The sequence below is a fragment of the Semicossyphus pulcher genome, unplaced genomic scaffold, assembly GCF_022749685.1.
Source record: "Semicossyphus pulcher isolate SPU_LCO1_2020_fin unplaced genomic scaffold, fSemPul1.0.p SCAF_7, whole genome shotgun sequence".
Classification (NCBI taxonomy): Eukaryota; Metazoa; Chordata; class Actinopteri; order Labriformes; family Labridae; genus Semicossyphus; species Semicossyphus pulcher.
Window position 1 is genome coordinate 16959262 of NW_027211748.1, and position 14625 is coordinate 16973886.

The window sequence follows — 14625 nt, forward strand, 5'->3', positions numbered from 1 at the left end:
TGTGCTACAACACTATTTTAAACAGTGATTTTCAAAATAAAAGCGGTTTACTTTTCTTTCTTTTACATTTGAATGCTATCACACACTGAGCAACAGAAGGAAACAGGACAGACAGTGTAGAGACAGATTTCAATCAACGGAAAGACAACACAAATCCACGGCATACATGTTGAGTCGATCAGCAAGTTTCTGAAGAAATTATGATTCAAATTAACTTATATTTCTAGTACAGCAATAGCAGTGTAAAATAATTGAAACGAGCCACTAGAAAGACTGAAATCAATCAACTTTACGTCAGAACTAGCATCGTAAACTTGAGCGACATAAACACTTCGTCATCAGTGACTGACGGCTCGTACTCACATCTCTGGTTGCGACGCCTGCCTTTGTACATGGTCATAACGAGGTTAACTCTGCTGTGGCTGAGACGACTCCGCTTCCCTCTTACTCTCTGTCTTCCTCTTCCCAAAAACAGGCAGACTGCCGGAAAAGCACTTCCAGCCCCAGACTCACAGCAGAGCCGCTTCAGACTGTACCATTTGTCAAACTATCCCAGGGGGAGCTCGCTCCTCAAATACTCCTCCATGCTCCAAACACAGGAGCAGAAACTGAACTAAATATCAACATTATGAGATGCACAGATTAGCCGGTGTGAATTTACATTACATTTAAATCTTAAAGCTTATGTATCAAAGTTACAAACTAAGTCATAGTATTTGGACTAGTCTGTCCCTCCCTTATTTGTGTAGCAGTTTAAAAGGGAGCAGAAGAAGCCAAATATTTAAAGGTGTGTGTTAAGGAAAAATGTTGTCTATACAATAAAGTAGTTGGCTATTATAAGTAATTTCTAGGCTGTAGAACCTACCTTAGAAAAAAATGACTAACCATTTTAATTTACCATTTTTTTAAATTAAATTTGTTAAGTTATCTTTTAACTGTGTTAAAAAAAAACCAATACAGAATTCCTTAATATATTTACCGGCCTAATTTGAAACTAAAAGAGTCTTAACATGCTGGAGTCAGGCTGTGAAATACACATGATGTGTAGGGTTGCAACTAAAACATTCTTTTTCTCTTGTTTTTGCTATTTAAAAGGTCAGAAAATAGTGAAAAACTAAGATCACACGTTAAAAAAAGAACATTACCTCTAATGTTTTGTATAACCAGCAAACAGTCTGGACCTCAAATAGTTGATAACTATCTGAAAGATGATCTGTCCACCTGACAAAATCCAGTATTCACACTCCTTTTAACTCTGTTTTTGGTCTCCACCAATTCTTCCAAATGCTCCATGATGTTCATCAGATAGTTGCAAACTTGGTGCAGGAAAGGAACTGTAAAATACGTTTATGAGAGCTGTTTTTAACTGAGAACAATTCATTGAGAGCATAGAGATTGAACCAACTGGAGGCCAGAAAACCAAAACAACGAGCTGAAAGACACTAAACTGCACGGCGAACTGCTCAGTCTATGTGGGATTTTGTTTGGTGTAGCTTTAAACAGCAGCAGGGATGTAAACACTTAAGTTTTAAAGGAGTCAGTGGTCACATACATGTAAAGTACACTCTAAGACCCATAAATATTCACATGCACACACAGTCTGTTACCGATACAATGTATTTATCCAGGCTCTATAATATCCATTTGTATATTCTATTGAATAAGTTTGTTTATCTGTATTGTCATTGTCAAACTACTTTATTCGTCATACTTTCTCGTAAATGCAAAGATTCTTCTCTCAATTGAACAAAACTTTATTGGCATGATGTTTAAATAAAACACACATTAAAAAAGGGTAAAGTGAATAAATCAACTAATAATAATAAAAAAGAAGGACTTTATGTTGCATGGAATAAAATTAGTATTCCTGATACGTGAGAAAAATGGATGTGCTGTTTATTACATTAATAGAAAGTTCAGATAAAAATGTCCTGCTTTAAAGCTTGTCTTAATTCTCTCAGACTCACTAACAGAACTCTTCTGTAACAAACTTAATTGAAAGTGTCAGAAATGAACGGCTCCTGTTTGATATTCAAGGTTGGTCTTAAAAATACATCCTGCTTTTTCTCCCTTTAAACATGCAGAAGAATACAGTTTGACCTCGCTTGTCTAACAGTCACACTTTGATCCACCGGAATAGAAAATCAGCTTCTTATTGTCACCGTCTCCCATTCATCTCCTGTTTTTTTTTAAATGTAATTTAAAGTAGAATGACTGTGGATTTAAGGGACCGACTGAAAAAGAAGAGAGCACCGGAAGGGGGGAGAGACTGCCGACTGATTCCCCAGCTGTTGCAGCCTTTGCGCTCGGGTTGTAGATGAAGCCTTGTAATTGTAATATCTAATTACACTGACACAGGGTGTGCAGCTGTCTCGCAGGCAGCCTGGTGTCTTAATCGTCCCCGAGTTTCTTTGTTCTCGTAAAGAAAAGACAAGAAGCTGGTGAAAGATAGAGTGTGACAGATTCATTATTTCAAGGCCGGCCGCTGGAATCAAACGTCCTCAAACTGCTGTCTTACTTGGACATCTTTGGAGAAATATTAAAAATACATCTTTAATTATCTGATGTAGGGAGAGAAAAAGACATAAGACATGCTGTATGTTCTCTTTTGGGGTTTTACTGAAGGTTATCCCAGGCTCCTTATCCTCATTTTAACCACCAAGCATGAGTGGCAGCCGCAGCAGCGTGATCACTGTCATACTTAATAAAAAACACTCCATGTGTCAACAGTTTCCAAGTCACACAAACAGCATAGACAGCTGCTAAAAAATGCAACTTTTAATGCCTCATAAACAGCAAAATGTGATTGAATATTCTGCACAACACGCAGGCTATTCCTGCACGAGTTTGACTGCTGAGGATATAAATGAATCATACATGCTGAGGGAGGGTAGAAGATGTCCCAGTTATGGCGGCGGCGCCCTCACTGCTATTCTCTCAGCACCATCTAGTGTTCATGCAGATGAAAAATTCATGAATGCCAGGAAAAAACTGCTTGGTAGACAGAGCAGATGTATGATAATATTTCAGAGTAAACAGGGTAAAGTTTGAGATAGACATTCAAAAATGATCAAGTGAACATTAAGCATTTACATGATGAAAACAGATGCCATCTTTCAATCATACTTCGATTGAAACTTCTTATAACTTGATTCATACTGTGTTCCCTTATTTTACAATTATATTTTATTGATTCATTCCTTTGTTTCTGTAAATAAAATAAGAGACTTAAACTTACGACAAAAGAAAGAAGAGTGAACCTAAACAACAATCTCATTTGCAAAACTAAACACAAAGTAAACAGTACATGTCGGAAGAGGAGTTAGATGAAGTATACACTTATTTATTCCCGTCTCTATCTACGTAAACCGATAAATAACGCTCTTCTAAGAAATGCAAACTTTTAGATTGAGGTTTTGAATGGCAGACCAGATGCTTCACTTTCACCTGAAATGCAGACACCTTTCCTCACAGTTGTCTCTAACTCCAGCTTTTCTACACTTTTCAAGCTTCCTAACCGATTTCAAAAGAATTTATCACATTAAAAAATCATCTTTATGTAACCTCCATTACCAAATTAAAGTACCTTGAAATTAACATGGGCTTCTGCAGTTAGTTTTTCAACCACACAGAGACGCTCAAAGACCATCAGACAGCTTTCACACATGAAGTCTCTTACACTCTTTGACCAGAAGATGATTGGATAGCAGATCACACCGAGCTCTGATGATAAGAAATGAGCCTTAAAAAAAATATCAATACATCTACGTCAAGATTTCATCCACAACAGCAGAAAGTAGAAATGCTGAGTCGAAGAGAAAACAAGAATGAAACCCTCCCACTGCAGACATCTTCATCAGCATCTAAGTAGCTGCTGTCTGAAGCCGACTGCAGAGCTCGACTGTCACTTTTATTTGCATGAACTACTTAAAGCCATTGTCTCGGCAATCCAGTCTTGTCAGAAGGAATTAAATCGAGGAAAGCAATCTCTGGAGCTTCAGCTATTAAATCTAGTGAAGCGTGGGACGTTCTGGTTGCTCTTCAGGCCGAGATGCATGCTGGGTACTCTGGGACTATACAGGTTTACATCTGACCCTCCTGTCACATGTCGTACCTTTACACAACCTTCCCTCGTGCCGCTCCTCTCTGTGTGTAATTTAATAAAAGAAGAATGTGCTCAAGGAAATATCAAACATTCATATCTCGTGCAGACGGAACCCACTTCTGGCAATATCGTCCCCGAGCCTAATCAAATACAAAGTTCATGTTTAAAAGATGATGACCGCGAGGGTTAAATTTCACAGGGGCAGCAGAATAAAGGCACAAAAGATGATTTCCAAAGAGACGTCACGGTACTGTAGGCAGCTTTCTTATACCTCTGACACTTTCGGTGCACTGTTATTACACTGAATTTACTGTGTGTGTGCATGTGTGTCCAAAGACGATAAAAGAAACGCAGCAATAAGAGAAGCAATATGCCACAGTATGCAAAGGAATATTTCACCTTTGTTGCAGTATGAAGCATTTTTCTGCGTGATTTCACATCCCAGTGCCTTTGTTTAGGAGACACATGTTCACCTAGGTCCTTTCCTTTCTCTGAGTAAACCATGATGCTTTTGTGTTTCTCAGAAAATATAACAGTTTTGTTGTTTGTCAGTGTGCCGAGGAATGAGAGGAGCCTCTTTAAGTGGATGCAGTGATGCAGACAGGAAATGTGACAACAGTGTAAATATTTCTGTAGCGCGGAAACATCCAACACTGTGGTATTTATAAATGTGCTCTATTTGTCTTGTCAGAAATCAGGGCCTATTAATGAGCAGCCTTTACATACAGCTTTAATCAGAGGTCCAATGTCTACCTGAATGTCTGATTGATACACTTTATTGATACTGGTGCCAGAAAGAGCTTCAAATGCCTCCTTTAAAGATGTTTCAGCATGTTTCAGCAAGCAAAAGGAGCCAATGAGGTCTCCAGGATTGCAAAAATCTACAGCATGACACTTCAAGGCATATGATCTTTTTTTCTTAAGCCTTATCACTTATCACTTCCGCAGATGGAAAGATTATGCGGTAGCTCAACTAATAAGACATGATGTGAAAATATGATTACATGAAAAGAACATATCGACATATTGAATAAGCTGCTACACCTGAACACAATATTGAAATTATGTATGACTGTGTGAAACTCGTTTACAAGCCAGCACAAACACAAAGTGTAAGATAAATAGTTGGTAAGATAAATGGTTAGCTTACATTGAAAACGTTTGTAGTCAATGGCTAATAAGGCCATTTACAGTTGAAATAGATCGCCAAAGTAGTGGATAAACCACTGCAATAGTTAGCTTACTTTAAATAGTTGGCTAAAGTAGTAGATAAACGGCTTTATAGTGAGCCAACTATAAATAGTTAGCAAAAGTAGTGGATAAACAGCTGCAATAGTTAGCTTACTTTAATTAGTTAGCTAAAGTAGTGGATAAACAGCTGCAATAGTTAGCCTACTTTAATTAGTTAGCTAAAGTAGTGGATAAACAGCTCCAATAGTTAGCTTACTTTAATTAGTTAGCTAGAGTAGGCCTAGTAGATAAATGGCTGCAATAGTTAGCTTACTTTGAGTAGTTAGCTAAAGTAGTGGATGAATGGCTGCAATAGTTAGCTTACTTTAAACATTTAGCTTAAGTAATGGATACATTGCATTACAGTAGTGGATGCAATAGTTAGCTTACTTTACATTCTTAGCTAAAGTAGTGGCTAAACGGCTGCGATACTTAGCTTACTGTAAATAGTTAGCTAAAGTAGTAGATAAACGGCTGCAATAGTTAGCTTACTTTAAATGGTTAGTTAAAGTACTGGATGAATGGCTGCAATAGTTAGCTTACTTTAAATAGTGAGCTAAAGTAGTGGATACATTGCTTAAATGGTGGGCTAATGTTGAATCTGTTAGCATGAGTATAAGTAATATATACAGCCAGTAGTGGTATACATTTAGGTTAGAATTAATTAGTGAATTCATCTGACAGAACTGTATACTGATACCAATTTCTGGGACCATTGCAACAATTTCGCAAAATCTGATAAAAATACAAAAATAGGAGTCATCAGATGTTCCAAGTTTTTCTGTTTTGTTTTTTAGAAATAATACAAATTTCTTTGCTATGTGAAGCAAAAAATGTTTTGACAGAAGAACGCTCCTCATGTGTTTTTGAGTTGCATTCGGGAAGTTTATTCCACTCTCACTTTGAGACAGTAAATTGCTAGTAAATTGCTGCTCTTCCTCTTCATAAGGTTTCAAACAGCCAGCAGTTCAGACAGATTATCTAAACCTCTTTACTTGGAGGGAAAGTAAGCATATCTGAAATGTGAGCAATAATCCCTCACTGAACAGGAAAATCAAAACTACAAATACCTGGAGTTTTTGACTCCAAAAGTTTAACTCTCTTTAAACCGTGACGGATCAGGCCTCTCTTTTTTTGACTGTGTTTGCCACATTTTCAAGTACAGTGTTATTAATTTGTCAAAAGTACAAAAATAACAAGACTAGTGTTTAATCTATAAAGTTACATTGTACATGAGGTTAAAAAGTACATTGCCACAAAAAGAACCTGAGTTGGCTCTGACCAGCAGCTTGAGTCCAGTTCTGCTACAGGCACTAAAGGATATCAGTCATAAATTTTAACAATAGTAATACTGACTCATATAATGACTTGTATGAACACAACTCAGCCTTACAGTTTTACCTCTCCCTTGTGTAATTTCACACAGCAAAAATGCATGAAACCGAGCAAACACAAGGCGGAATTACAGATGTGACCCCGGAGCACTCTTATTCATATTTAATGAGAGAGCAGGGCTCGGGGAAGACTTTTATTTTCCATGAGAGGAGGCTGTGAGCTGATCAATAAGTAATATAAGGAAGATTTACAGGGATCCACTGAAGGCCTCAGAGGAGTGGGCCCTGAATGTTTCCTCCTTGTTACTGTCTTTCTATATGTCAGATCCTGTCTCTCGTTCTTGCTGAAGCCTGTATGTAACTAAATTAATTATTCTATTTTAGCATCTTCCAACTCGTCATACCTTTCTTATTATTTCTATTATGATTATTATTATTATTTCAAATTATTAAACTTTCCATCAAGATTCACCTTAGAGCTTCTGTGAACCAGAGGTCTGCAGGCAATATTGATTAAAATAAGAGTTGATCATTTTTATTTTATTTTGAAAGAACATGCTTTAAGGTCTCAGACTGACTTTATTTATATCATATGTACAATCTTCATTTTGAATGTGCTTGCTTTTATGAAATTATCTTTTATTATTGGTATCGACCCTTCTTTTATGACTCTTTCCTTGCCTCCTGTTGAGTTTTTATTGCTTTTGCTACAAATAATATAGATTTAGACACAATAATGTTTTTTAAAAGTCTAAATAAAAAGGAGTTATTGAAACTATTTGAACTAGATATGCATGTTCTTTTTCCCCCCTCGGTGAAGATGAAACATGTAGGTGTCTCTGTTGCTCACACAGGTGCATTAAACAGACTTATGCATGTGTCACAGTTTAAATTGCTGGTGCTTGGTGGGGAGTTTTCTTACATGTATGATTCCAGTGAATACCTTATAACAGAGTATCAGAAGCATTGGACAGTGACCTTGACCTCTGACCAAAAAATCGGTTCATCCTTGAGTCCGATAGACATTTTTTCCAAAGTGTATGAATTTCCCTTGAGGTGTTTCAGAGATATCATGCTCAAGAGAACGGGACAAACAAACGGACCACCCGAACACATAACACCTTTGGCCTTTAACAAAGGGCTAGTTGTCATTTCTGCTCTTTGCTGCTAGAAATGTTTTTCTTTTCATCACCTCCACTATATCCTCGTATTTGCTTGCCTGCTGAACATCATGCCGACAAAGGACCAAGCGGGGTCCACTAACTCCCGAGGGATAAACTACACAAGGCTGATGGTGAGCCTCCACCCAGCAGACCTCTTGCCAGCTTTGTCCTCTTCATTTATAGACGTGTTCAGTTTAGTCGTGCTACTGCCGTGATTGCGGAATAATTTAAGCCAGCAGATTAGTATGTGCATAGGGAACAGTGATGACCTTTTGAGGTCCATCTAACAACCAAAACTTGTATTGACTACTTGTTACAACCTTAAGCAGCTTTTATGCGCTGTCATATCATTGGGTAATAAGTGATAGAAAGTGGAAGAGAGCAGGGGCGTTTCCAGGGGGTGGCCTGGGGTGGCATAGGACCCCCCCTAAAATCTGATTGGCCAAACCAAGTGCCGCCCCATAATCCTAAACTATGATTGGCTATCTTCCCTGTCAGAGGCGGGACTCATGTTCAAATCATCTAACTGGGGTCTGTTGCTTCTGGTAGCTTGTGTACATTACAATGTAGCACATTTTCTTTTGTTAGTACTTTATACAGTGACTTTTAGAGATACATTTTTTATTATGTTATATATTATTTTGTTTTATTAAAACCCTACACACAAGAATATAACATATGTAAGATATCTTAATGTTAGTAGTTAAAGTATATATGATTAGTAGAGATAGAAAAGGTAAATAAATGCTATTCAGCCATGTGTGTGCACCCATTCATATTTCATGCCCCCCTGCATAAGTCAGTGCCCCATTTGCCCCCCCCCCAGTCAAGAAAGCCTGGACATGCCCCTAATGAGTAGCTGTTATAGAATAGTGTAGGTCCACCATGTGCAGACTTCATACACAGCAAGTTAAGTGTAGTTTCCAGTTTGATTTCTGTTTTATATATATATTTACATTGTGGTCTGCAGGCATTAGAATATAAAACTGTTCAGAGCATCATTACCTAGTGATTGTCCGGCGATGACCCTGCTGTTCTCCCCGGCCACGGCGGCCCTGGCGTTCCTCTCGCTGGCGTACTGGACGAAGGCGTAGCCCTTGTGCACCGAGCAGCCCACGATCTTCCCGTATTTGGCGAAGATTGCCTCGATGTCGGCCTTGGTTACCACGGCCGTGTTGAGGTTGCCGATGAAGACGCGGGAGTTGAGGGAGCGCGGGTCATTCTTGTTGGTCACGTTGCTGGTCTGGGTCTTCCCAGTCATCCTAGTCCTGCAGCAATGCCTGCTGGGAGACACAGTTTGCACAGTGCTCAGAAAGCCAGGAAGGTTAGACTGAGGAGGTTACACACAGAGAGCCACACAGAGAGCACCAGACAACATGTCAGAGCTGGAAATGTTGGAGATAATAGCACGTTTTCTAATAATCTGTGTTTTACAAATCCACTTTAAACCCCACAGGATAAAGAAAAAATGCTTTCTTAAGCTTTGAAAAGCATGTTGAAGATTTATAATGTGCTGCTCGCAGGCTGGATTTTTTGAGAGCTGCAACTTTAGTGAATAATAAGAGGCTGCAACTACTAATTTTCTGTACTCAGTTTTCTGGGTAATTATTTTGTCCATACAGATTCAGAAAATTGTGTTTTTATCACGATTTTGAAAAGCACCACTGGACGTGATTAAAGCTGCAACTATTATTACTTCCTAAATTGATTAGTAAGTCAGTTATTTTCCTGATTATTCAATCAATCATGCAGTCATCAAAAAAACATAATAAATTATGGTGAAAAATGTCCGTCCCATCCAAACCAGAGTCCAGAGTAATGTCTTCAGATGTCTTGTTTTATCCAACCAACAGTTTTGAACCCAAAGATAACTCAAATCAAAGATAAGATAAACTAAAAAACAGAGGAACGATACATTCAAGAAGCTGGAACCAAATCATTTTGGCCCTAAACCTAAAAGTAATTCACTCTGATAATAACAGATGACAAATTGCCAGATTATATCGGCTAAAACTGGCGAATTATGGTCATTTTTGTTATGCCAATACTAACCACTTTAACGTGTTCATTACATTTCTCCACAAATTGATTAATTAAAAAGTCATTTCAGCTCTGGAATCATCGTATTGCACTGGGGGCTCTCCTTTTATCTCCACCTGTGCGCTGTAATCTGAGTCTTTTCTTTAAGGGCAGATTTGTGTCTGCAGGAGGGAAGAGAAACTCTGACTTGGTGTCTGAAATTCAGACGTGTGATTCTCACTATAGATGAGATCTGTGTTCCCACCTTTGAAAATAGAAACTTCACACTGAGTTCACGAGGATCTTCACTTACTGTTTCACCTCATATTTTCCTCCACGTGAGAAGCCTTTACACGTGGTTCAGGCACTTCCAGGTATTCCAAGTACTGATGGTTGACGGTTCTATACTTCAGTACAGTTTTCTGGTATTTTGTATTTCCATTTTGTGCTTTTTATACTTTTATATTATTACATTACAGAGGGAAATATTGTACATTGTATTTAAAACTATAGTTACTAGTTACTTTACAGATTAAGATATTTATGTAAACCAGATGATCAGCATATAAAACTCTGTGTCCTGCAGTGAGGCCGGGAATCACTGTGACCCTTTTATCGGTCCAGAATGTGGTAATAACATATGCATCACGATACAGGGGTTACAATGCAATATATTATATGTATTGCAATAATGTAAGGCGACATATTTCAATTTTATATACTATTTATATCATTGCAAATAGTAATTAGTAAGTGGACTGCACTTACATAGTTCCTTTCTAGTCTTTAGACCACTCAAGGCCCTTTAAACTACATGTCAGCGTTCATCCTTTCACACACACATTCACACATTAATTTAATGTTTTTTTTCCAAACAAAACATTGGGATATGAAACATGAAACTAGTTTGAACTACTTCTTGTTCAATCTCGGATCCACTCGGCTATAGTCTGAGACCAAATAACCTCTGGGGACACCGGTGAACGTGCCAGGCAGTAAGCGATAAACGACTTCCCGTCAAGACTTCCTTTTCCGCGTGCCACACTGTTACAGAAAGAGAAACCGTTTTCTTGTGATTTATTTGTTATTAACGGGTCTTACCGTTGCTGAAATTTCAACATCATGATGCAGATTTGTAAGAAGTAAAATTGAAGCATTGTCAGGTCTGTCCTCAAGAGGAGAAGAAAACTTTTAAAATGCTCGTTTGTTGAACGGAGGTCGCATCGACCTGATGCATTCGAGGACGTCGGGAAATCTGAACGGCTTTTGTGACAGCGTCATGGGAATTCATCTCAAGTTAAATTTTAGATCTAGAACAGATTGTTAGCTGTTAGCATGCTGATGTGTGTTATAGAGATTAATAAGAAGCGTAATATGATGCTGATGGGAGCCGGGATGTCATTACGGCGAGTCACGTTCCGCCTGCTTTTGCTCTCCTCACGGACTGTTTTTCCTGCATACACCACAGCCTGCTGATATGTGATTGGTCAATATTACTCTGACTACAAGTGTAGTTCAAACAGAACACTTGCCTTCCCGGAAATCCACGTCCCCATCTACATTTCTATGTCGAATCTGTAAATAGAGATTACTTTTTGTGCAATGTCAACAAACAAAATTCTTAAAAATAAATACAATTCTAAGTAAACTTTGGATAAAAAATTGACAGTGTTTCTAGGGATCAATGTAGTATCAGAAAATATATGATTGTGATACTCAAGTGTTCCTGACCACAGCTTTGGAAACAACTACCTGCAGTGACTTCATAATCAACAGCAACAGTTAAAGCTGATGGTGTATCAGCAATTAAACTTTTCCTGCTTCTTACTTTTGATATTTAAGTTCTACTCTGAGTAATATTACTTTAAATTTGAATGCAGGACTTTTATTTGTAATAGAGCACTTTTACTAACTGAATTCGTACTTTTATTTAGCCAAAGATTCTGACTATGTCTTCCACTGCTCTTAAAGTAACACAGACTGCACAGTGCATCGATGTAAGCTTCATTTCTGTGAAATACAAACCAGGTAAACTGAAAGAAAAAAAGATGAAGCCACACACTATCACTCTTAGTAAATGACAGCCCTCCTGCAGCCTGCACTGTTTGTTCCCATAATGCCTCTGGAGGGGGATCAGGAAGTGTCACCATGGCAATACACACACTCACAGATGACGGAAGGACCTCTCAGGTTGTTCTTTAAATTCCCTGTTGGTGAGGAATTGTGTGTGTGTATGTGTGTGTGTGTGTGTGTGTGTGTGTGTATGTGTGCATGTGTGTGTGTGTGTGTGTTTATCCTTCCACCACGGGGCTTTTAAACCCAGATTCAACAAACTGTTCACACATTATTACCACAGGAGACGCTCTCAGGAGGCTGGAGGAGCAGGAATCTGTAAAACTGTTGGACAGGAGTCTCAGTTGTGGTAAACTCACCTTACAGAAAAAAATACTGTTGTTCATGCTGAAGTTTAAACAATGGATCCAATTAAAATTAATATGTTATTATGTTAATGTATTTTGATAAATTAATCACGTTAAGTTTTAATGAGGATAATGTCTCTGCCTCCATGCTTTTAATTATGAGTATCAGCAGCTTTTTGTGGACAAAACAAGCCTCTGATGTATTTTTGGACATTTTATTGGCTTTTAATGTGCACATTTTACTTTTCTCCAAATGTCTTCAAAGCTTTTCCTTTGGTGTTCTCGATTAAAGCTGCTGCTAATGATTATTTCACTATCGGTTTATCTGCTGGTTAATTGTTTTGTCTGTAAAATGTCAGAAAATGGTGCAATAGTGGTTTTAATTCTCCAAAGCCCAAGGAAAAACACCATTCACCTTGGGCTAAATCATCCACTTTTTTATTCTCGTAGCGCTTAGTTAGTCTAAGGCTGTGTTCGGAATGGCATTCTATTTAAGCAGTACGTACTGTCCATGGCCAAAATGTGGTAGTGTGCAGTATGCAAACAATAGCTAAATTTACAGTATCCCAAAAATACTTGGATGTCGTACTGATTCGGAAAAAATCACCAGTATGTATCGGCAGTTGAAATGTCAGACAGTAGCAGAAGAGCAGAAGGGGTTTGCTTCAGTTTAAGAAGCAGCTGTTTGCTATTGGCGGGCTATTGTTTACTTCTGCTTTCCAAAGCTGGAAGCTGCCGCCTACCATAACGCAAAATATATTTGAACAGCTCCGTACTACATACTACCACTGAACGCAGCATGTAGTATGTAGAATAAAGTACACAGTATATAGTATGCCATTTCAAACACAGCTGTTCTGTTGTGTTTGTCCCTTTTCCTCTTCTGTAGTCTATTCCCAATGGATTACTTAATGAGGTGCACCTGGTCTTTGAACAGTGCTGAGAAATCCAGTGCCGACCGCAGAAGTCAGAGGCTGCTTAGACTGCTGTCTTTCCGCCTCTTAGATGGGGCTTTTTGTGTTGTTGTGTTAGCTGGTCTTGTTGTTTAATGATTTGGTTCTTAAGTCTAATAATAAACCCTATGGATTTGAGAGTTTAAGGTGTTTTTTTGTGATTCATCTGAGTCATTTTGTGGGTTGTTGGCCGGAAAATTTTGGGGCATCACCCATGAGAGACAAGTTGTTAACTTGTCGAAGACTTGCAGCTCAGCAGAACAGGAGACTCCTTCTGTAAATGGTAAATGGACTTTACTTACTTAGCGTCTTGAGACCACTCAAAGCTGCTTTTACACTACATGTCACATTCACCCATTCACACACTGATGACAAAGGCTGCTACGTAAAGTGCCCAACTGTCAGTCATCACATTCACACACCGGGAGCAATTTGGGATTCAGTGTCTTGCCCAAGGACACTTTGACATGTAGACTGAGGGAGCTGGGGATCGAACCGCCAACCTTCCGAATGAAAGACGACCGACATTCCTGTGAATGTATTTTAATCTGTGAATGTCTTTATGCCTCCAACTCAAACCCTAATGAGCCTGAATAGAAATGAGTCAGTGCAGAGAAAGGATAGAAAATGTAATGATGTGTACAGAAATGTTCTATATATATATGTATGTCTACCACACGCATAATAATACACTTACACACACGCTCTCCACAGTCGCTCGTCTCTCGGGCAAACTTCCCATCACAATTTTCCCCATCCTACCTGTTCTTCCCTTCATCCTTTGCCTTCACCCACACATAATCCAGTCTAAATCCCCCTTGATGTTCTTAAAAAAATCTCCCTTTGCACCTCACAGAAAGGGAGATAATTTAACACCGCTGCAGGCCCATAAAGTGGCGATGCCGTCATTGAGTTTTATGGAGTTGATTAACTTAATTATCAACAGAGACGAGGACTAAAAAGCCCACCAGTCAATCCAATCAAATCACAACCCATTCACTCCGTCTCCACCTTTGAACAGCCGCACAGCTCCGCGTTACGTCCGACCAACTGAGCGACTGATGGATGTGATGCGCGTTGAATGGCCTCCATAAGGCAAACGCACAGAGGTGAGGCCATTAGACGCTTGATTGGGCAAGGAAGGACACATTCATAAGAAGATTTAATGGTAGAAAATGTGAGTCTCCTAATTGAGGCCCATGCAGAGCTGGGATGCAGTTCCAAATGCAAGCTTTAATTGGCTTTTTATTAATAAATACGTGTTGAAATGTGTGACTGAATGTTGTTTTGTTAGAAAGACTGCAGTAGCTAGTCAGGAAGAACTCAAATGTGGCTCGTATGTACAGCAGAATCACTCTTAAAGCCTTTTAAAGTATTTCTTTATAACATAAACAGTATATA

The 14625-nt window shown here is 38.7% G+C and overlaps 1 protein-coding gene across 4 annotated transcripts in view; it reads right to left on the bottom strand.

Annotated features, from left to right (window-relative positions):
- Positions 1–14625, bottom strand: part of LOC138611490 (RNA-binding Raly-like protein) — a 46529-nt gene that overhangs the window by 20453 nt on the left and 11451 nt on the right. For 3 of the 4 annotated variants that reach the window (XM_069684640.1, XM_069684639.1, XM_069684642.1), the window contains exon 2: positions 8838–9112. In XM_069684640.1, the coding sequence (XP_069540741.1) occupies positions 8838–9093 (256 nt within the window). In that variant the 5' untranslated portion in view covers positions 9094–9112. Of the gene's footprint in view, positions 1–8837; positions 9116–14625 lie in introns of all 4 variants that reach the window. The other variant, XM_069684641.1, reaches the window with a different exon arrangement.